The sequence below is a fragment of the Leucoraja erinacea genome, chromosome 10, assembly GCF_028641065.1.
Source record: "Leucoraja erinacea ecotype New England chromosome 10, Leri_hhj_1, whole genome shotgun sequence".
Lineage (NCBI taxonomy): Eukaryota > Metazoa > Chordata > Chondrichthyes > Rajiformes > Rajidae > Leucoraja > Leucoraja erinaceus.
In genome coordinates this window covers 37,487,103-37,512,207 of record NC_073386.1, presented here as the reverse complement: position 1 = coordinate 37,512,207, position 25,105 = coordinate 37,487,103, and the positions used below count along the sequence as shown (strand labels likewise).

Below are 25,105 nucleotides of genomic sequence, written 5' to 3'. Positions count from 1 at the left end.
ACTCTCCCACTAGTGGAAACATCCTCTCCACATCCGCTCTTTAAAAGCCTTTCACTATTTGGTACGTTTCAATGAGGTCCCCCCATTCTTCTAAACTTCAGCGAGTACAGGCCCAGTGCCATCAAACACTAATCAAGTTAACCTACTCTTACCTGGGATAATTCTTGTAAACCTCCTCTGGACCCTCTCCAGGGCCAGTGCATACTTCCTCAGATATGATACCCAAAATTGCTCACAATAGTCTATACATTGTAATGTCATCTATTGCAACTGTTCCTCATGTCATTCTTATAATACCACAGGTTAGTTCCAAATGCATCTTCATACCTCTGTTCAGATTTCCTTTAAAGCACGAAGGGAGGGACAGGATGCTGGCCTCATGTGACTACAGGGCTGCCACAAAGCTTGTCATGCCTTCTGCTGACCAATAAAATACTGGACCCATGCTCACTGTTATCGGGTTATCACTGTACAATGCTCAGTGTTATCGGGTTATCAATGTTATCAGGTATGTAGTTTGTGAGACAGCACAACACAAGAAAACATGCACCTTACTGGCACCAGAATCAACCGTTTGTTGACTGTACATATGGTACGAGTTTGTCTTTTTTTTCTCCTCTCCTAAGTGAATCAGGATGTTATATTACCTCAACCATTTGGGTATTTGGAGGGTTTGCACTCATGATGAAGATGGGGGTAGTTAATGATCCATTCAGTTCCGGTTTAATACCAATTTATTAGAAACAATAAGCTGGGGAGAGTATGGGAGTGTAAGGAGGAAATAATTGTCAGTAATCAGCACGACTTCTGCAATTGGAAGTCTGACGCAGGTGAATGACTTCCTACTCTTAACCGCAATGCTCATAGGGCTGGTTCTGATATTTACAGCATCAATATTGGCATTTTTTTCAGGAAACACTAATTGGCATTGGCTTTAATCACAAATCATTGGCAGATGAAAGCTACAGCCCAAAATCAATAACATTACTTTAATAAATTATGTTTGCCTCAGTGCTTCTATACAAGGGGGGGAGGGGGCAGCTACAAATGCAGGGAGGATTCCCATTATAGATGAGTCACGTGTAGAATCAAAGCTATTGTGCATGAAAACAAGGAGAAGTTTGTGATGACCTTTTCCTTAAGGAAACAGCCTCCTGGCACTCACTGTTCATATAACCTCGTGAAGTAAGACTACTATGGTGAGCTACTGGAGAACTGCCATTGGCAGTGGCACTGTATTAAAGTACAGCAGCAGGGAAATCAGAGTGATTTTGAATCCAGGCCTTGGGCAAGAAAGAACATTTTATAGCTGGAGAGATTAATTTGGAAAGATCATTTTTATAAACTCAATGGATTTTCCAACAAGACCATGTGGGTAGAACTTAGGGGTGACCACGTTACTGGGGTCATAATATAAGCCTCTCAATAGCCAACAGGAATGGGAGAAGTAAATAAATAAGTAATTTGCAGAAAGGCACAAAAGCAATAAGGTTACCGAAGTTGAAGTGTTTAACTTTCAAAGTATTGACTGCAATTGCCTTAGAGTCAGGAACTTAGATGGGGGTGGAATTTGTTGCGTATCCAAGATAGTTTTTTGAGATAATATGTTGATAGTCTAACTAGAGATGGGACTGTACTTGACCTGATCTTAGGAAATGACACTGGCCAGATGGAGGAGGTTTTAGTTGGGGAGCTGGTTGGAAACAGTGACCACAATTCTGTAAGTTTCAAAGTCGTAATGGAGATACATAAGGTTGGTCCTCAAGTTAAGATCTGAAAGTGTGGGAACGCATATTTTGACAATGCAAGAGAGGGTCTGTTAAACAATGATTCTTGCAGTGTAAACAAGATCAGGTGATTGTTAGTTTTAGTTTAGAGAAACAACGTGGAAATAGGCCCTTCCATATACAATGGGTGAAATGAAAAACGGTCTCGACCCGAATCGCCACCTATTGCATTTAGAGTCATAGAGTAATACAGTGTGGAAACAGGCCCAACTTGCCCACACTGGCCAACGTCCCACCTGTGTTTGGTCCATATCCCTCCAAATCTGTCCTATCTATGTACCTGTCTAACTGTTTCTAAAACTTGGGATAATCCCAGCCTCAACAAGCTCCTATGCAGCTTGTTCCATACACCACCACCCTTTGTGTGGAAAAAGTTACTCCTCAGAAATCATTCATGTAGATGACAAAGTGACGGGCCCAGCACCAAACCCTGAGGCACACTACTAGTCACATGCCTCCAGTCCTAGAAGCAACCTTTCACCATCACCCTCTGCTTTCTTCCATGTAATCTATGCATTCAGCTATCCAACCTTGGATCCCATGCGATCTAACCCCATAGAGCAACCTACCATGCGGAACCTTGTCGAATGCCGTACTAAAATCCATGTATACAACATCTACAGGTCTGCCCTCATCAACCTTTTTGGTCACGTCTTCAAAAAACTCAATCATTGCAGATTTGTGAGACAAGACCTCCCACATAAAAATTCATGCTGACTGGTCCTGATCAGCCCTTGTCCATCCAAATGCTATTTCCATCCTATCCCTCAGAATGCTTTCTAGTAACTTTCCAACTACAAGTGTTGAGATCACTGGCCTAGAGTTCCCAGCATTTTTCCTGCAAGGCACAACATTTTTCGGTTGGTAGGTTAATTAGACATTGTAAATTGATCATGTGTGCAGGTGAAAGGCAAAACCTTGGAGCGTTGGGGGGGGAAGTAGATGAGAATGCCAAGAGAATTAAATGAGATTAGAGTAGATGTGGAGTTAGGCATTGGCTTGGGTTGGACTGAAGCGCCTGCTTCTGTGCTGTATGATTCTATGACTCCAGTAGCAGGAATAAAGTTGAGCTGGCTATCAGATAATACAGTGTTTAAGAAGGAACTGCAGATACTGGAAAATCGAAGGTAGACAAAAATGCTGGAGAAACTCAGCGGACGAGGCAGCATCTATGGAGCGAAGGAAATGGGCGTTGTTTCGGGTCGAGACCCTTCTTCAGTCTGAAGAAGGGTCTTGACCCGAAACGTCGCCTATTTCCTTCGCTCCATAGATGCTGCCTCACCCTCTGTGTTTCTCCAGCATTTTTGTCTACCATCAGATGATGCAGACTGTGTTTCCCTATAATAGGTCTCTTCATGTTCCTTTGGGGTTTAAAGTGTTAGGTTTGGCTCAGAAATGGAATTTGCTTCTAAATCAGGAAACTCTGTGTTAAAGGACCATTCTTGAAACAGATGCATGAGGCTAAAATGTAAACAGTGCTGTTGGAGGTGCAATCTTTTGGATGCGATGGGGCGTAGCATGGAAACAGGCCCTTCGGCCCAACTTTCCCACACCGCCCAACGTGTCCCATCTACACTCGACCCACTTGCCTGCGTTTTGCCCATATCGCTCCAAATCTGTCCGATTCATGTACCTGCCTAAATGTTCTCAAGATATGACTGGTAGCAAATGGACTGTGGCAAGCTGCCACCAGCAATGAAATGATAAAGACCAAATAATAATTTTAGGTTTATGAAAAAGAAATAGTGTCACTCATACAAGGAAGAACTCTACGGTTTCTCTTTGAAATGGTGGCTTTGAGATCTACATTGGGAGAAGACACCTGGGATTGTCTCTCCGAAATGAGGACAATGGATTATGGAAACTGCAAATGTTTACACTAGTAAAAAATATTGAGAAAGTAATCAAAAGTATGTAGGTAGGCGGGCAAGCAAGTAGATAGATTTTTTTGATGTGGAGACTTTTTGTAAGGAAACCCTTGCAGAAGTTACATAATGACTGCTGACAATCAAAAAGGTAAAACAATGTGAAAAAAAAATCTCCTTTTAAAATTGCAGTGGAGATTTCCCATTGAGAAGTTATTTTGGGAAATGAAGGTGACAATACTTAGAACAGAACATGATGCAGAAAGCTTTGGCTAAGTAGATGCCTGTTTGTACAGACAAGGAATGAGAGGGCAGTACTGGAGCACGTACAGGGAGATAAAGCCAAGAGGCAGCCTATCTGAACCAAAGATAGAAACAGGAAGGAAGTGCTAAGTAGGCCAGGTAGTATTTTTGGAGGTAGTTAAGAGAAAGGAAAGTGGTCAAGAAATGAACAGGGGCAGTGTGAGATTGAATAGAACACAGGGGAGATTAAATGGCATGTTTGACGTGATGGATCAGAATTTAAAAACTTCAGACAAGCGAAGATACAAATGCTATCGCTGAATCATTATCTGAAATTGTTGAATTTAATGATGAGTCTGGAGAGCTGTCATGCACATGCTTAGAAAGAGGTTGTTTGTCCACAAGGTTATGTCGAGCTTCACTTGGACCGTGGTGTAGATGAAGGACAAAGAATGGGTGAGATTAATAATTAAAGTTATAGTAAAGGAGAAGACCATGCTTACCAAATGTTTTGCTGAGTAGTTACCCAATCTACATATTATTTCTCCAATATAGAAAACATATTGTGATGAATGAATATAGTACACATGTCCTTGCTATCTGTCTCCTCATCATCTGCAGACCTCAGTGATTGTGGGGTGGGAGTTGGGAATCCAGGGTGTTCTCTGGGGCATGGGTGAGATTGGATTATGATACATGGGGCTGGGTGGGTCAAGAACTATGTCGGTTAATAATATCAGCCTATACTGGACTAGGAGGTGTATACTGTACACTGAATGGCATTTCCTGTGTACTTTGAGGCATCTATTTTGTTTGCCATGGAAAGCTCATACCCTTATTTAAGAGTAAATTGAGAGTAATAAATTGCTATTTTACCTGCCCAGTGTGTTTGTGTAAGGTATTTTTCCTCTTCCAGTTATTCAATAAAAACTGTGGGGAATGTATCAGTGGTGATTGCAGAGTGAAAGAGATTTTGCTCGAGCATTGCTCTGAGAAGATGCCACTACAGAATGTAAGCCAAACCAGCCTCCTTTCAGTCGATTCCACCCACACTACATGCTGCCTCGGCAAGGCCACCAGCATAATCAAGGGCCCGTCTCACCCTGGTCACTCACTCTTCTCCCCTCTCCCATCAGGCAAAAGGTACAGAGATTTGAAAACACACACCTCCAGATTCAAGGACAGTTTCTTCCCAGCTGCTTTCAGGCAACTGAACCATCCTATCCACAACTAGAGAGTAGTCCTGACCCTGCCATCTACCTCATTGGAGACCTTTGAACTATCTTTAATCGGACTTTATCTTGCACTAATTGTTGTACCCTTTATCTGTTTTCTGTGGACAGCTTGATTGTAATCATTTACAGTCTTTTCTTTGACTGGATAGCAAGCAACAAAAAGGCTTTTCATTGTATCTCGCTACACGTGACAATAATACAGTACAGCACAGCCCCGAACCACACCTCATCACACTACAGATACTAGACCTTATCACTCTAGACCAGACCACATTGCACCACACAGACCACTGCCATGAAGCAGGTGTGACCCAGAATGACCCTAGTGCCAAGAGAATTCAATTATGAAAACTGTTTTTAGCCTTTTTGCCATTGTGTCCCCTAGAAATCTAAATCTAAGGAAGAGTGCTTGTGGTGTGTGCACTTAACTACCGCTTGCAGTTGATACTTACAATAGCTGAGTCTGTAGACAACAGCAGGGTTAACACTGGAGGACCTCCTGCATAAGACCTGTGACTTGGCCAGCTTGTAAGATCAGGGACCAAAACCTAAAGTGATGGGACAAAAGAACGTTTATGCAAACTGTACAAAGGGAAAATTCTGAAGTTAATTGAATTAGAGAGCAGAACAAAGACACAAAGGTCAATTTAATTGGGGAGGCGTGATCAACAGGTCAAGATGCACAGATGCTTTGATCTTTTACAATTTTATACATGCTATGTATGAAATAAAATGCTCGCTTTCACATTGTGAAATGGTCTCTATGGCAATAAATCACTGTGAATGGTAGGCATTTTCCCACAGTGCAGTGTTCCTTCAGGATCACCAATGTGTTTGTGTTGCATGGTTACATGACAACGTTTATTTCTCAAAGTTTCAAATTACACTTTTGAGATTGATAAGATGGTCACACTGTTCAACATATTTCTCGAGTGCAGTGGTTTATATCCAGAAAATGCCAGTTCTTTGTAAAGTTAAAAGTTACTGTTAAGAATTATAGATACACAGTAAATTACATTCTGCAGTCCCTGGTGATTTTTCAAGATGCTTATATAGAAATTCTCCTGCTATCTTGAGCAACAGTTCTGCTTGGTACCATGACATTGATTAGTATGTTAACCTTGTGGTACCTGTGATGTAGCCATCTGAAAGACCACTGTGGTCGAATGGAAGGTGAAATGTTATCCCACATTAACCCGGTCTCACTACCTCAGCCTCTCCCCCTCTGTGATTCCTCCTGCTCTCTGGATCTCCGACCATGTTACAACCCAGACTCGTTACCACAGCCACATAAACTCTTGGTCTCGGGTAGGGTTTCAACCCGAAACATCACATTCATTTTCTCCAGATATGCTGCCTCACCCGCTGAGATACTCCAGCACTTTGTGTCTATCGCAAATTACCGGATAATTTTCAATCCTGAGGGGGGGAGGGGGGTTGATTGGCTAAGGACTGCTCTACCCCCAACCATGGACTGTTTAACCTCCTACCGTCCGGGAGGCGCTACAGGTCTCTCCTTTGCCGAACCAGTATGGCCAGGAACACCTTCTACCCGGCAGCTGTCACTGTACTCAACAACGTACCTCGGTGACTGCCAATCACCACCCCCCCCGGACACTTATTATTATTTATTCAAATCATTTGCTATGTCGCTCTTCCAGGGTGATGCTAAATGCATTTCGTTGTCTCTGTACTGTACACTGACAATGACAATTAAAATTGAATCTGAATCTGAATCTGAAATGAGTGGACAAAGGCCGCAGATGAAAAAGAAACAAAAGGGTGAGACAAGGAGACAAAAGGGTGCCAGATAAGGAGAGAAGAGAGAAAGAGGGGTGAAATGTAAAACCAAAGTGAATGATAGAGGTGGAATTAGAGGGGTTGAAAGGGGACAGGGTAATGGGAGAAATGTCTGCACACCAGGATTTGTTGTTTTTGTGGATCTGACATATTTTTGTCTACTTATCTCCTTTCTGTCAAACTTCCATATCACAGTTATTTTATAACATTGCAGCTCATATGGTTTTAAAATCCTTTTTTTAATGGAATCGTGATCCACAGCTGAGAATCAAGTTGAAACATTGGTTTTAATTGAATGAATGATTGAATGAATGAATGAATGCATCTCTTTATTGTCATTGCACATGGTACAACGAAATTTAAAAGTCAATCCCACGGTGCGATTCACAAGAGCAATTTTAAATATATAAGAAAAGGTAAAAATATATACATATAAAAAAAAAATTACAGATAAATAACAATAGCAGCTGAGGTAGAACCATTCAGTTGAATGTGAGTGTTATTTCTTATTTTGCATTGTTAAGTTCACGTATGGCTATGGGGTAGAAGCTGTCTCTGAGTCTGTTTGTGCAAGTTTTGAAAGACCTGTACCGTCTGCCAGAGGGCAGCAGGTGGAACAGGTTGTGTCCAGGGTGGGAAGGGTCCTTCAGGATGTTGGCTGCCCTGCCAAGGCAGCGAGAGCTGAAGATGTCCTTCAGGGAAGGCAGTGGGCAGCCAGTGATTTTTTTGTGCGGTGTTGATGACCCTTTGAAGGGCTCTCTTGTCCGCTGCAGAGCAGCTGGCATACCATGAGGTTATACAGTACGCCAGCACACTCTCGATGGAGCAGCGGTAGAAGGACACCAGCAGCTTCTCCTCCAGGTTGTTTTTCCTGAGGATCCTCAGAAAGTAGAGTCGCTGCTGGGCCTTCTTGACTGCTGTGGTGGTGTTTGTAGTCCAGGAGAGATCCTCCGTAATTTGTGTGCCCAGGAATCTGAAGTCTGAGACCCTTTCCACACAGTCCCCATTGATGAATAGGGGTTTGGGGGCTGCACTGTTCTTACGGAAGTATATGATAATTTCCTTTGTTTTTTGTGGTGTTTAGGATGAGGTTGTTGTCTGAACACCACGCTGCCCGTCTTTGGACTTCCTCCCTGTAGGCTGTCTCATCTCCTCTTGAGATGCGTCCAACCACAGTCGTGTAGTCCACAAACTTGACGATGGTGTTGGTGGAGTGGGCAGGGGCACAATCGTAGGTGTAGAGGGCGTAGAGGAGGGGGCTCAACACACAGCCCTGTGGGGAGCCGGTGCTGAGTGTGATGGGGGTGGAGAGGTGATGGCCCAGTGTGACGGTCTGGGGGCGGGGGCGCTTAATTGAGGCTGATCCTCTTTCAGTGAGCCAAGCCTCATGATGATAAATTCATGGATTAAGGATGGGACAGCTGAGTCCAGGGCCAAGGGTTCTCTCTGTGACCTTCTATGATAAGGAGATGAGGAAGAATGTCTTTGGTCAGAGTGGTGAATCTGTGGAATTACAGGAAAATGTAGAATGGATCATTGTTAGCTGAGGGGAAGGTGACAATGAGGCATACATTCAGTAAAATCTAATCAGAAGGACAGTGAAACTAGTCGGAGAACTATGATGAGGGAGGGATGGAGAGAGAGGGAAAGCAAGGGTAACTTGAAGTTAGAGAAATCAATATTCATACTGCCGTGTTAAAAGATACCCAAGCAAAATATGAGATGCTGTTCCTCCAATTTGTGTTTGGCCTCACTCTGACAGTGGAGGAGGCCCAGCACAGATAAGTCAGTATGGGAATGGGAGGGAGAGTTAAAGTGTTTAGCAATCGGGAGATCAGGTAGGCTGCGGCAGACTGAGCAAAGGTGATGATCGAAACGATCGGCGAGTCTGCGCTTGGTCTCGCCGATATATGGTGCATAGCTTTGTTTTGCATGCTATCAAATCAGATCAAATAATACTATACTTATATAGTTCAACTCAGGTACAATAGGTAGAGCAAAGGAGAAGATACAGAGTGCGGAATATAGTTTTAACTCGAGGCACCATATTTGTATCTTTCAGTTTTCTTGTCTTTCAGTTTTCTTGACACCACACTGTTCAACAATTTCTCATGAACACCTCATCGAGACCAGAAGGGTCTCTGACCTGAAACACAGCCTGTGCTTGTCTTTCCACAGATGCTGCCTGACCTGACGAGGATGTTCCACATTTTCTGCTTTTATTTCAGATTTCCAGCATCTGTAGGGTTATTTGATTTTCCTCTGGGCCCATCTTTTCCTCCTGGACCATCCTCACTTGTCCTGTAACCGCCCACTTTTACCTTTGTCATTTCTTCAGCTTTCACAAAAGTGATCTCTTTATCTTTTCTTCCCTTTTCTTATTGCCGAGCTACAGGGAGAGATTATACTCCATAGAATGCAGGAAACTGAGGGGTGATCTTATAGAGGTCGACAAAATCATGAGGCGAATATATGGGGTGAATGCACAAAGTCTTTTACCCAGAGTGGGAGAATTGTGAACTAGAAGACATATATTTAAGGTGAGACAGGAAAGATTTAATAGGAACCTGAGGGACATTTTTTCACACGGAGGATGGTGGGTACAGGGAACAATCTGCCAGAGAAGGTAGTAGAAGCGGGTACAATGACAACGTTTAGAAGACATTTGGACAGGTACATGAATAGCAAACGTTTAGAGGGATATAGCCCAAATGCAGGATGGTGGGACTAGTGTAGATGGGATGTCAGCATGTTCGCTATAAGGGTACCTGGATGTGGCGTAGAAGGACGAGAAGCCAAAGCGAAGAAGTGGAAGCCAAATAACCGAACAGAAATGACGCCGAAAAGCCAAATAACCGAAAGGGCGCAACGCCGAATAAAGACTCGAGGCAGCACAGCGCGGACACTTCCCATCTCTCGGGCGTGCACGCTGATACTAACTCATGCCGATTCACACTTACTCACACACACGCGGACGTACGCAGGTGTGATCGTATTTTATGTATGGGCAACGCATAATGCTGAAAGGTCTCGACACGAAACGTCACCCATTCCTTCTCTCCAGAGATGTTGCATGTTCCACTGAGTTACTCCAGCTTTTTGTATCTATCTTCAATTTCAGAGTTAAATAAAAAACACAGTGTGCTGGAGGAACTCAGCGGGCTAGGCGGTGTCTGTGGAGGGAATGGATTAGGAGTTGTTTCGGGCCAGGGTTCTTCTTCAATAGGACGAAACTGCAGCTGCAGTTGTTTTTGCAAAACGCCAAATGATTCCGGGAATGCCAAGAGAGAGAGAGAGCGAGATAGATACAGGGAGAGAGGGGAGAGAGAGCAAGAAAGAACGAGAGAGAGAGAGAGAGATAGATAGATACAGGGAGAGAGGGGAGAGAGAGCAAGAAAGAACGAGAGAGAGAGAGATAGATAGAGAGATTCCAGCCTCTTAACCCCAAGCACCGTGGTAGATCAACACTTACAATAATAATCCGGTCTAAATGACCCCCACCCTCCCGTCTCACCTGGCCAGTGATGTGATGGATGCGGGGTTCTGGACCAATCGCTGACAAGGTCGGTGCGTTATTTGACTTTTTGGCGTCGCGTCCGTTTGGTTATTTGGCCTCCACTTCTTCGCTTTGGCATCTTGTCCTTCGACGCCGAGTCCACACACAGCGTGGAAGTGCTTGCTTCTGTGCTGCACGACACTATGATTTTATCAGCAGAATTAAATATTAACAGTTCATGTCCACAAATCCTATCCCATCTGAAGGGCCTGTTCCTGTGCTGTATTATTCTATATTCTGTGTTGCAGCTGATGTTTTAATTTTGCATCACACATAATTGCTGTGTCACTACAAGGATACTTACTGTTAGTTACTCATCTTACTTCCCTGTAATGAGTTTAATGCATAAATTAAAATGAAATGGCAATAATTTAATTTAAAAGTGTCTCCACTCCTTCTCTCGCCCCCCCCCCCATTCTCTTCTGCCCCCCCCCCCCTCTACTGTACACTGTGGCAGCCATTTACCATCCTCCTCATCGCGCAGACAGTGCTCCCTCACTTTCCCTGGCCCCCGCTTTTGCGATGTGTGTGTGTGTGCGGTCGGTCGATCCAGCTCGAGGTTTTCCAGGCGAGTGCCCTCGAGCTTGAAGGCCGAAGACACTCTTCTTAACTCACGTATTAGGTCGCCCCTTAAGACACAATTTATTTTCTTTGGCACTGGGATGATAGTAGTCTTCTTTAACCAGATGGGAACATTAGTTTGGTGCAGGGAGATGATAATAATGCCCCCACATACTCCTGCCACCTGCTCCATGGAGTTTTGGAGCTCCATCTGGGCCAGTCACTTTCCACAGATTCACTCTCAGCAAGGCTGATCTGATGTCTGTGATGGTGACTCTGGGTAGAGGCACATCCAAGGCTGTTGGGGTGGGTGACATAAATTAATTGACTGTATGTTCAAAGCAATCATAGATGCATTGAGCTCATCGGATGAGCATTTTTAGACTTGACTAGAGATACAGCGTAGAAACAGGCCCTTTGACCCACCAAGTCCGCACCGATCAACGATCACACTATCCTACATGCTAGGGACAATTACACTTTTATCAAACCTTTCAACTCGCATGTCTTTGGAGAGTGGAAGGAAACCGGAGCACCCGCAGCAAATCCAGGCGGTCACAGGGAGAATGTACAAATTCCATACAGACAGCACCTGTCGTCTGGATTGAATCCGGGTCTCTGATGCTGTAAGGCAGCAACTCTACCGCTGTGCCACTGCGCAGTCCCCGTCTTTGCCAGCAATTCTGGACAACTTTGCTTTGAAGTCCGTTATACCATGCAAGTCATTTCACAATCATTGGGTGTCTGTGTGATTAGTCTGGGACTCTAGCTTGGTCTGTATTTGTATCTTGGCATCCCTGATGACTTTGTAAAGTTCACAGCTAGATTTCTCCTCATGTGCTATTTAATTCCTCAGCTATTTCATTTCCTGCATTTGCCTGGGTTGGATGGTGTGGCATCTTGGTATTTGGTATTTCTTGACATAAGCATTATAGTTGCATAAAACCATCAACATTGAGCCCAACATTTATGGTACTTTCTTTGTTCGTAGCTTATCTGTAGTTTTATTGTTATTTGTCTTAATACGCTTCCACTTCAAGTTGTGCTCTTTCCAATTGCTCCCCCGTAGGTAATTCCCTTTGCTGCTGACTGTGATGATCAGGATGAATGTACTTGCCGGGACCCAAATGCAGAGGAGAACCTTCAGAAAGAAAGGCAACTTGGATTTCACTAACATGGAAGAGAAGTGGACACTGTACCTTCTGGCCTCGGACCAGCAGTAATGTCACAAACACCTTATTTTGTTCTATTTAAAGAAAGTAAGAGTTACAAAGGCAATGTTTTTTTTTCTCTGTGAACTTATGGAGGTCAGTGTGAGAAACAAATGAAACTGTCTTAACAATGGACATAAATGATTAAAAATTCAGCAGTTTCATTCTGACACCTAGAGGCTAAACTGTGCAGAAGTCAGATGGTTGCTGCAGTGTGAGATACAACATGAGATTTGCATTTGACTCGTGCTCCTCCTGCATTCGCTTAAGTTACACTATCACTACTAGACTTTTATCCAAACTTTTATCTCATTACCTTTGCTTCAGAGCTCATCGAAAGTGTCAAGCTCCCTACCTCCATCAGTTCTCTTGCCCACTTTCAGACATTACTTTGAAGCCATTCTTCCTGACTTACGCCATTTCCTCTGATTTGAATCTCACTCACTGCCATCCTTCACCTAAGATGGGGGAATCAATATGACTCAATATTGTGCTAAATGGCCATATGCTAACTGCAACATCATTACTCTGTTGGTATTATGAATACAAGACACAGACGGAAGCCTCTTCAACCTACCCACACCATTTCCAACCAACATTGGCATATCTACATCAACCCTGAGCAAAAATACAAGTTGGTTGGTTGCAAGTAACATGCTGGTAAAGCCTATTGTGTAACTTAGAATTCTAACACCTTCTACAGTCAATTGGGAAAATACCTCTGAAATAATAAAGGGATTACAAGCCCTGCCAAAGCTGTGAGACAAGCTCATGTTTGCTCTGCATTGGATATACTGTATGAAGACAGTCCAATTCAATACCATGGTTTGTTTACCTGTATAGTTAGCTCATTAGTTTCTTAGTATTCCATGTTCAAACCCTTTCGATTGTAAAAGCAGAATGAGAAGCAGCCAACCCCGTTAACCTATGCAGGTTTGTTAATGGAAAAAGTTAAAACTATACTGCGATGTAACATAGGCGGAGATCATTCAGCTTGGTGCACTTAAGCCAACAGTTAGTTATTCAAGTATTCAGTTGGTCAGTCATTGCTGCTCTTTCTTCACAGCTATCCGAGAGCACTCCACTTACAATATTTATCCAATTTCCATCCAAAGTTACTTTGCTCTTTTCAGTCAATACAACCTAGATCACAACAGGTGTTCAATTCATCTAAGGTTGTTTGAAAATCATCTTATGTATGCCCTGTCTACTGCCTCTTCTTATATAGCTTCTCCTTATTTACTGAATTAAAACTGTTCACAATTCTGAACACCTCTATCAAATCTCCTTCTAACTTACCCCATGCAGGAATTCACCAATTGCTAGTCTCCAACAAAGCCCTTCATCCATGGCTCCTTTTTGAGTGAATCTTTTCTTTAAACTATGTTCAAGTACATGTATAGGGTTAGTTTAGAGTGATATGGGCCAAAAGTAGGCAGGTGGGACTAGTTTAGATGGTGCATGTTGGTCGGCGTGGGCAAGTTGGGCAAACAAGCCTGTTTCCATGCTGTATCACTTTATGCCACTTTACCTCCAAGTCTCTGTTGCCCCTCAAAAGGATTATGGCAGATCCGATTGTAACCTCAATTCTGCAAGGCCGTCTACCACCAGTAAGCTTTCAGCCAGTGTTTATAGTAATGTGCAGGTTTTGGATAGTACAACAAAGTCTTTAGCCTACATTAGTTAAACCAAAATCATTGTGAAATTAAGACAGAAACACAAGGAACTGCAGATGCTGGTTAACAAAACAAAGAGACACAAAATGCTGGAGTAATTCAGCGGGTCAGACATGAATAGGTGACATTTCAGGTGAAGACCTTTCTTCAGACTGATCAAATTAATTCTGTGTCTAAACCTTGCCAAGGCGTTGATAACAGCTGAGTCGAAGTAACAAAACTTTTGAATAAAGTAAATAACCTAAATTAATAGTAAGAGATTTTGATCAAATTCATCGTATGAAAGATCACACAAGGCGAACAATTTCCCTTAAAAGTGATCTAATTGGTCCCACATCTATTTCATAAACTTGAACAGTTTTTTTCAAAAAATGTAAGGTCCAAATAATAACAAAACCATCTGTTTTACCTCCTGCTCCCACGTTCTAATTCAATATCAAACTACGTTGAATCTTCAATTACCTTTGACTTTTCTTTCTCTTCTTTTGAATTTGTCTGCTGTCCTTTCCACTCTGTTCAATTATTCAACGGTAAAGGATGTACTAAACATAGTACGCATCTTCAGCTGAAGTGATTTTGTAAAGTTTTGAACACATTTACTCATTTAACCAGATAAGGCCTTCTTTGCGACTTTTTCTAACTTGGAAATATTAGCACCATCCAGCCTAGGGAGGTAGTCACCATTTATACCAGTCCAATCACTGCAAAGGGAAAGAGTACTACATAGCAGCAGAACACTGATATTGCAGAGTCCTTCCTGTAGTCTTCCTGATGGACAAGTAGTTCCCCTCAAGGTGAACTGTGTTTCACAGCTTAAGACCGAATGCAACATCAATGTTTCCAAGGCTTAGCGTTTCTAAGACACATGCACGCAGAAAGAATATCACAAAGAGGCAACAGTATTGGCAGCATACATGAGACCAGTGTGAACTAAGGAATTCCAAAAGCAACAAACTTTCTGTGTCGGATGTTTACCCGTCTTAGAGCTGCAAAGGAGGCTGGAGAGGAAACTTGTTAGGGCACTGCCTGACACTGCAGGACAATAATGTGAAGACTGATTTTGCAAAATGTAATGTTTGTATGGCCCAGACCACTATGGGTTGATGATCAATGCAGTGTAATATTGAGCCATTTTAGCAGGTAGGGATTAATGTTTACTGCACGCTGTTAACAATGAAAATCAGTAAGATTGATCAACCTCTTTAAGGATGTTCCAGACTAATCACTTAACCTAACTTCTGATGGCAATATCCTTAGTCTTATGACCAGGCCTAGAGCTGACTTGACCCAAAATTACCTCTCAAAGTCACTTTATTTTCGATCTTAAATTCTCCCTCTGACAAAGCTTCTATCATTGGTTTTAATATCTTTGTGGCTCTGTTACAAAGTCTGGCTGAAAATACTGCTGTGAATCACCTTGGGACATTTCACTGCATTAAAACACAATTTAAATACAATTGTTGTTCATGGTACTTCACCTAGACCAATTAATGATGGATAATGATATACAGCCACAATAGTTTTCTTTTCAGTCTGCATTTGTTCTGATTCAGGCATCTTCTGCTATAGTCACAATCCTCATCAGGATATAATTATTAATCCCTGGAAAGGTGTTTCTGGTTGCAATGTCATTGCAGGAGGTGGGATGGAATTAAGATCATTTGAATCACCATTGGCTGGCTGTGGGTACAGCGATAAACAAGGTTCACAGTTTAGATATAGAACAAAGTACTATTTTACAAACCCATGTACAAGCACGAGCCAAGAAGTTGAAACAAGGAACTGCAGATGCTGGTTTACAAAAAAAATTACAAAGAGCTGGAGGTCTAACTCATCGCGTCAGGCAGCATCTTTGGAGAACATGTTTCAGGTCAGTAAACTTCTTCTTAAGAGTCTGAAGAAGGGTATTGACCCAAAATGTCACCTATAGATGTTCTCCGGAGATGCTTCCTGACCTGCGGAGTTACTCCAGCCCTTTATGTTTTTTTAAGAGCCAATAGGTTTGGATTGGAATGTACTGCCCTGCAATGATTCTCTGCATCCAATTGTTAAGCACCTTATTACACAGTAAAATAATTTCTGACAAGCATACACAAAAAGGTCTTAGAATATATTTTGTCTAAAATTTTTGAAAACGCTCAAGAGAGAATCCTGCAGCACCTTTGTATCTGTCTGCTAAGATAATGCTTTAGTTTAGTTTAGTTTAGAGATACATTTTGAAAACAGGCCCTTTGGCCCACCGAGTCTGCGTTGACCAGTGATCCCCGTACACTAACACTATTCTACACACAAGGAACAATTTACAATTTTTTTTACCGAGGCTAGTTAACCTACAAACCTGTGTGTCTTTTGAGTATGGGAGAAAATCTAAGCATTGGGGAAAACCCACAGGGCCACCAGGAGATCGTACAAATTCTGTACAGACCGCACCCATAGTCAGGATTGAACTCGGGAAAACCCACAGGGCCACTAGGAGATCATACAAATTCTGTACAGACCGCACCCATAGTCAGGATTGAACTCGGGTCCCTGGCGCTGTAAGGCACCAATGCCAGAGAGACACAGGGCTAGTGCTGCTTAAGAATAAACAAAGCTAACTCAATATAAATGACTGTGATGGATCTAAGATTGTGTTATTGACATGTGAGTGCAGAGGGCCATGTTTCCTGGTTCTAAAACTATGCATCGATTAACACTCCTTTAATTATAATTGTATACAACAGCCCAAAGAATAGCTTATCTAATCTACTTAGTTGGCTTCATTTCCCTCTTTGCACCTATGTCCCACTATATAACAGAAAGACAAATCATAAAACTCAAGGGCCAAATGGCCTCCTCCTGCACCTATTTTCTATGTTTCTATGTAACTCCAGCTATGCTTCAGAAATGCAGACTTTCAAAAAAAAAAAAAATTCTGTCACTTTACAGATGTTCCTTAAAGTAAGATTGAAAACACCTTAAGATGTTCTTGAATTATTATTCTAATCTTAGCCATAGCGATGTGGCCTGGGCTCATTGCTTCCTTTGGCATTTAGAAATGTGCTTAAAAGGTTGAGCTCCCACTTTTAATAACTGAACATTTACACATGTTGGCAAGTACTTAATTCATCCCGATGGAGTTCCATTCTTTCCCACCTCCCTGAGCCCTAATTACTTCAACAGCTTGGTACCATGGATCTTTATGGTTCATAGTTGGAGCCAGGTAAGAGAGGTGAGCTCTCTGAAGGAACCAGATCCAGATAATTCTGTATTCGCAGGGGGAGGCAATTGAAAAATTAAAGAGTGATTGCTATTGGAATTTCCCATGCCGTGAATTTCGTCATCTTCCTGTCCACATCCACATAGTGATAACATTTTGGGTGGCCCAAGATGTCCAGTCTTTCCAAAATTGGTGGAAGGCAGTTTATTGTATAGAGTTATTAAGAAGGATTACTATGGGTTGATTTCATAACATTGAGATATGGGAAATGGGAGAAAGAAGAATGGAGTAAAAGGATAATCTAGTCGACATTTCAAAAGTTTGAAATATCTAAAAGCCACATGCTGTTTCTTGAGAAATGTCCTTGAGAAGAAATTTTGTTGGCCACTCAAAACGTTTAGCCTACGAAGAAGTTTGCTATAACTTCTCCATTAGAGAGAAGAAAACAAGTGTGTGTTAGCAAATAATGTAAGAGTTAGTAAGAGGCTGTTGTACTGTTAATGAGTCCTTTTTCTGAGAGCTCATTCAAATATTGAACAGAAAGAGTAATCATTCAATGGATAAGTGTTCATACTTCACTCTGAAATACAGTGACCCTGATAAATTGTCAGCAGTGTCTGCCACTTAGAGTATTATTTGATGTATTTTAATGGTTGCTGCTCATTTACGATTTTTGTTTAAGTAGTTTTCTTCTTTATCTATTGTAATATGCACAAGGACTGTGTTCAGTGTTGTCCACTAAAGGGTCAAAATGTACCTTGTTGACATATCACTCCACACTACTTATTGGAAAGCTGCTTTATGAGTGTTGTGACAGAATGGCTAGAACATACTGTACTTCAGAACTAATGCCCAATTGTGACTCCCTCCAAACCCAATCCAATGTGAGAGGTTCTCAGACCAATTTTCCAAAAAAGGGGCTGATGAAACCAGTCACTTTTGGAGCTTTGGGTGTAGGAAGCAATTGCAGATGTTGGCTTACACCGAAGATAGACACACAAGTTGGAGTAACTCAGCGGGCCCGGCAGCATCGCTGGAGAAAAGGAATAGGTGACATTTTGTGTCGGGATGACTTATTCCAACTTTTGTGTCTACTGTAGGAGTTTTGTCCATTGTCCTGCCCTCGAACACTTCTCAGCATGGTCCCCAGCCATTGGCAGAAGTGAAGAAACCTCAACAAAAGCCAGTTCACACACCCATACAATAAGAAAGCTTCTTTGCACAAACGTTCAATAGAAACTGAAATATCTGGTCAAGGTGATTATCGCCAGATTCTGACGCTAAAAAGGAAGGTGTTTTTTAGTGACTAGTGAGGACATCACACATGGGCAACAACTCACTCCTCTATTGCTGGCTGTGGTGCTTTCTGTCTCCACTTCCCATGTTTCAGTGTGAGACAGTCAGACCTCACGCATACTAACCTGGTGCATTGCAGTCTCCAATGCACTCTTTTATGCTGCTGATATTCTCTGTAAAAAAACTGGAACCCAACACACTGTTGAAGGATTTCTTTAGTGATTGGAGAGCTAATGAACACTGAACACAAGTCCAATATTTTAAACTTTTTTCTGTTTCAACGCTTGAGTCTTATGGATTTACTGTGTGTATAAAATTGAACAAAAATAAAGTTATCCTCACAAATCAATGTGTTTTTTTACCCTTTCCTCTGATATAATTAGGACCTATTAGTCTCAATGCGGTCCAAATTCTTTGTTCGTAGAAGTGTTTACCTTAGTTTAGAGATAAAGCGAGGAAACAGGCCCTTCAGCCCATGGAGTCAATGCCGGCCGTGATCACCCATTCACATTAGTTATATGTGTAAGAAGGATGTGTAAATGCTGGTTTACACTGATTGGTTCAAGCCTGAAGAACAGCCTCGACCCAATATGTCACCTCTCACATTAGTTCTATGTTATCCCACTTTCCCATCCCTTGGCTACACATTAGAGGCAATTTACAGGGGGGCAATTAACCTACAATTTCGCACATCTTTGGGATGTGGGAGGAAATCTGCCCAGTCACAGGGAGAACATACGCACTCCACACAGACAGCACCCGAGGTCAGGATCGAACCCTGCTCTCTGGGACTGTTCTTCACCTTCACCTTTCTAGGCCAATATCTCTCATGTAGTTCCTGTTAAGAATTCAGCTTCACATAATTGCAATGTAGATGTAGCCACCATTGAGTAAAAAAAAATAGGGCCCACAGTAAGTGGTGGAGTTACTGGAGTCTTAAGACTGACCTGTTGATGCAAACTTCAGTTTCTTAATTTCTCCCACTGACGAGATCTTCTCTGGTGATAGTTTCTTTTGGTTTCACCTGTTTCCTTTTATATATAAACTGGAATAAGGAAGAAATGCATTACAGAGTCCAGGAGGCAAAGACACTGAGTGACCAAAAGAATGCTGACAACATGTAAATTGTTCTCTAGAACAAGATCTCCAGAAAAAGACTGATGGATCAGAGAGTTGGAGCGGCAGTGAAACCTGCGTGGATCTTTGACAGGAATGCAAAATGTTCAGGTTTTAGGCATCTCCCAATAACCTGCTATAAGGTTAGGATGAGGTTAGGCTTATTATTATTGTCACATGTACCGAGATACGGTGAAAAACTTATTTGCGCGTTTTCCAGGTAAAACATTCTTACATGATTACAATCAAAACCATATACAAGTACAACAGATAGTGCAAAGAGAAAATAAATAGTGCAGAATATAGTGTTACTACTATAAAGAAAGTGCAGATTTTAAAAAATGCAATGAGGTTGATTGGGGGATTGGGAATACATCCTTAGTCTATTCTTGAGTCTGATAACGGCAGGTAAGAAGCTTTTCCTGAATCTGGAGTGGGTGCTTTCAAGCTTTTGCATCCTCTCCCTAGGGAAGGGGAGAATACAGAAAAATTGGTCCCTTATAGAAAGATTAGGGTGTGATTAATCTCTAATAATGTTGGTTGGATAAAGTGTACATAGTCAATCGGGAGGGAGGAGATAAGTTTGTGTGATGGACTGGGTTGCGTCCATAACTCTGCAATGTATTGTAGTCCTTAGCAGAGCAGTTGCCAAACCAATGCATCCCGACAGGATGTTTTCTATGGTACATGGTTTATGGTTCTATGCTAGGGGTCATTTGAGACATGCTAAACTTTCTTGGGCTTCTGAGCATGAAGAGGCATTGGGTTGTATTCTTGTCTATCGCATCAATGTGACCAGGGCAAAATATTTACATAAAGGAACTTGAAGCTTTCGCCAATCTCTACTTCAGCATCATTGATGCCAACTGGTGAGTGTACACCCTACTCCCTCGTCAATGACCTGCTCCATTTTGCGGACATTCATAGGGAGATTGTTGTCTTGACACCATGTTATTAAGATCTCTCTCTCCCCTTCCTGTACTCCATTTCGTCATTGTTTGAGATCCGACCTGCTGTGGTGGTGTCATCTGCAAACTTGTAAATGGAGATGGAGAGAATTTGGCTGCACAGTTGTGAGTGCCTAGGAAGTGTAGTATCAGATCACTATAAGAAATATGAAGATGAATAATCCAGGTCCAAATTCATATCTCAACAGAGCAGCGGTGACTTTAAAATCAGTTTATTTTAGAGATACAGCATGGAAACAGGCCCTTCGGCCCACTGAGTCCATGCCGACCAGTGATCATCCGTACACTAATTCTATCCCACACACTAGAGGACAATTTACAGAAACCAGTTAACCTACAAACCTGCATATCTTTGGAAGGTGGAAAGGTGGAACCCGGAGAAAACCCACACAGAGAACATGCAAACTTCGCAAAGATAGCATCCATAGTTAGGCTCAAACCCAGGCCTCTGGCTCTGTAAGGCAGCAGCTTTACTGCTGCACCACTGTACCACACCAAATAATAAGTTAATAATTTGAAAGAGAAACACTGCATAAACTGCACCAATGCTCTTGCAGGAAGCAAATCTGCCCTTCCTTCCCATGCTGGCTTTTCATTGACTCTAGTCCCACTAATGTGGCTGACTCTTAAATGCTCTCTGGAATGGCTACACAGTTTAAAAGCAATTAGAGAATGTACAATAAACTTTGGTCTTGCCAGCATAATGTCAGAAGACATAAGAGCAGAATTAGGCCATGCGGTCCATCGAGTCCACTCCGCCATTCATTCATGGCCGATCAATTTTTCCCTCTCAACCCCATTCTCCTGCCTTCTCCCTATAACCATTGATGCCCTTATTAATCAAGAACCTATCAACTTCTGCTTTAAAAATACCCAATGACTTGGCCTCCACAGCTGTCTGTGGTAATACGTTCCACAGATTCACCACCCTTTGGCTAAATAAATTCCTCCTCATCTCAATTCTAAAGGTACGTCCTTTTGTTCTGAGGTTGTGCCCTGTGGGCCTGGACTCTCCCATTATTGGAAATATCCTTTCCACATCCACTCTATCTAGACCTTCCATTACACAGTAGGTTTCAATGAAATCCCTCCTCATCATTTTAAACTCCAGCGAGTACAGGCCCAGCGCCATCAAACTTTCCTTATACGTCAACCAATGTCCAGATGTAGAATAAATTTAAAAAATAACATTTGCCCAGGATCATTCATGTTCTCAAGATGCCTGAGAGGACTTACCAAGCAATGATGCACTTTCGAGCTGAGGTCACTGTAGGAAACATGGCAATTATTTGCACATAGTGAACATTACACCAATATCATTGATGCAGCTTGGGAGAGACAAACCGGCCCGATCCAGTTCTGCTACTCAGAATAGAATAGTTTTTTACATTTTTGGTGCAGATTGTGCAGGATTTATAATGTACCGTATTAACCTCTAACAACATCACATATGGTTCAGTGGCCAGGTGAGGATACTGACCAGGTATTCTATCAATGCTGTTGATCTGAAAGATATTAAATGCTCTCAGAGAGATTAAACCTCAAGGAGAAGCCATTCAGTCTATTTAGACTTTAAACTTTAGAGATGCAGCGGGGAAACAGGCCCTTTGTCCCACCAAGTCTGTGGCGACCAGTGATCACCCCATACACCAGCACTATCCTACACACTAAGTAGCAATGTTACAACATTTTGAGATTTTGAAATCAAGCCTGCAATATATCCCATCAGATAAAGCATAAAAATAAGTTTAATTTGACACCTAATTCACTTTCATATCTTCAGTATTAAAAATGTCATGGCCATTTTCATACTAGAAAATTAGCATCTTGTTCCTTATTGCTTTTCCATTGACTTAACACAAAAGCTGTGATCAAGGACAGTCAAAAGCCCATAACTTTCTTAAAAATTAAGAGAACTGAAAGAAATGTTCAGTTATTATAGATTGAAGCATTCTGAAACAAATATGAAACAATCTTACCTGGATGACCTGAAATTAAAGCACATAATTAGTTAGTTACCCAATTGTTCCCAATTACAAAATTCAATTACTAGATCTAAACATCTATCCATTTCTTAAGAAAAAATTAACATTTTTAAATAGCCTAAGTGTCCAAATAACATTCACACAAGAATTCACAATATAACATGATTTTTAAATCTCATTGTCATGAATTTATAGGCCAAATGGAAGGAATTTTGTGTTTAATTCCTGTCAATTAATGGCCATTTAAATCATCTTGCGAGTGGGATTTTGTGGAGCGCGATCGATTGGAACGTTGCTGTTGCAGTGAATTTAAACCCCATATCGGCAGGAAAAATACTGCCGGTTCGTATGGGGCCTAAATCACCTTTTCGCAACATAACATGTGGATTAAGGTAATTCTAAGAAGCACGTTTATATGTAAAATAAACGGCTTACCTTTAGCTGTCCCGTATCTGAAATCCGTCCCGGTTATCGGCGTTGACGGTATTAGAAGCGGCTTTTTATTTAACTCCAGCGTTGAAATTGTCCAGCGATTTAAAATTCACAGAACGGCCATCGGAACAATTCTTCAGCGTTAGCTAGCACCCCGAGAAAATATATCCAGGACAGGCAGGAGAAAACCGCATTTTAAACCCCCCCCCCCCGCCATCAAAGACGCCAAAGTCGCGCACATGGCCAGTGACAGAACTGCAGCGATGCTGATGGTAAATTTTGTAACATACCTACACTAAGCACAATTTACACTTTACAGAAGCCAATTAACCTGCAAATCTACATGTCTTCAGAGTGTGGGAGGAATCCGGAGCTCCCGGAGAAAACCCACAGGGTCACAGGGAGAACATACAAATTCCATCCAGATAGCATCCATGGTCAACATCGAACCCAGTCCCTGGCACTTTAAGGCAGCAACTCTACCACTGCAACACCATATGAACACTTTGCACATGAGTTCCATGCACCTACTCAACAAGGACAATAACCAGTCATGTGAGTGACACGGAAGAGGTTCTGCTTGTGAGCAGTCGCAGGAAGATTGGTGAGCATGGGAAGCTGCCCTTGTGTGACTCGAAAGATGTAAAGATCTGATATCTAATACAGAAAATTCAAAATCTTTGTGGATCGCCCTCACTCCACACTGCAAAACATTTCCTTTCAAATGTCTACCCAGTTCCCATGATATAACAAGCAAGCTGGGTCTGAGCAGTTCTCACCCAGCCATAAGTGACAACATGAACCACAATTCAGATGGCAAAGGTGTCGGCAGTGGAACTGGGGCCCTGACATGTTTTTGTTTGTTATAGGAGCAGAATTAGGCCATTCAGCCAATCAAATCTACTCCATCATTCAATCATGGCTGATGTATGTTTCTCTCCCAACCCCATTTTCCTGCCGTCTCCGCATTACCCCTGACACCCGTTCTAATCAAGAATCTATCAATCTCCACCTTAAAAATATCCATTGACTTGGCCTCCACAGCCTTCCGTGGCAACGAATTCCACAGATTCACCACCCACTGAACAAATAAATTTCTCCTCATCTCCTTTCTAAAGATATGTACTTTTCTTCTGAGGCTATGGCCTCTGATCCTTGTCTCTCCCACCTGTAATATAGTCATACAATGCAGAAACAGACCCTTCGGCTCAACTTGCCAACACTGGCCAATGTGTCCCATCTACCTAGTCCCACTTGCCTACATTTGGCCCATATCCATCTGAACTATCCTATCCATGTGCTTGTCCAAATGTTTCTTTAATGTTGCGATAGTGCCTGTCTCAACTACCTCATTAGGCATCTCCTTCCATTCACCCACCTCCCTTTGTGTAAAAAAAAATTGTCTGTTGTGTTCATGTTATTGAGGCAGAATCGTGAAAACATCATTTGACCACACATCTGCAGGGAGCAGATCTTTGTGAAACAGAATCTCTCATCTATTTGGAAATTCAATCAGAGATTCTGTAATATTGCCTAGCCATTAAATATCACCCTAAATTATCAGTCGATATTCATACAGAAACTCTCTCACACACATATAGTGTGTGTGTGTATGTGTGTATCTATCTCTGTATTACACATATAATGACTCACGCACACTGACGCCCTTTACACACCAAATCTTACTCTTATTCTGTGTCTCTCAGAATGATTGATTCTCTCATGTGCTCTGACATTCTCACACACACTCTGCCTCACTCATGTGCACTCTGACTCATATACCCGCACCCTCACTCTCTCTCTCTCTCTCTCTCTCTCGTACTTACAATGACCTGCATACACTGACTCTCTCTATCTCTCTTCCTCATTCGCTCATGTACACAATGTCACAAGACCATTTGTCTCTCAAGTGCACTCTAGCTCTCTCTCAGAACCCAAATGCAAGTTTTTGAATCTCATACCAAACTTTGGGTGGGAACATTCACCTGTCCAATGAGTGATTCATCATGGGATTATTCAACTCCTAATCATTCGGATCTTGTTTCTGGATCAATACGAATCTCTGCCCCATCCCCTTTGCAAACACCTGTATGGTGATTGGCACATCTGTATGGCATGACACAGGTGTAGCATGTTATACTACGATCGACAACGAAGAAATGAATGTCCGGCCAG

The 25,105-nt window shown here is 42.1% G+C and overlaps 1 protein-coding gene across 1 annotated transcript in view; it reads left to right on the top strand.

Moving 5' to 3' along the window:
* The window catches only part of LOC129701031 (pappalysin-2-like), a 261,112-nt gene extending 244,731 nt beyond the window's left edge, over window positions 1-16,381 (top strand). Inside the window, exon 22 of the mRNA XM_055641962.1 lies at window positions 12,117-16,381. Coding sequence (XP_055497937.1) covers window positions 12,117-12,221 — 105 coding nt within the window. The 3' untranslated portion in view covers window positions 12,222-16,381. The remainder of the gene's footprint in view (window positions 1-12,116) is intronic.
* Window positions 16,382-25,105: the final 8,724 nt, after the last annotated feature.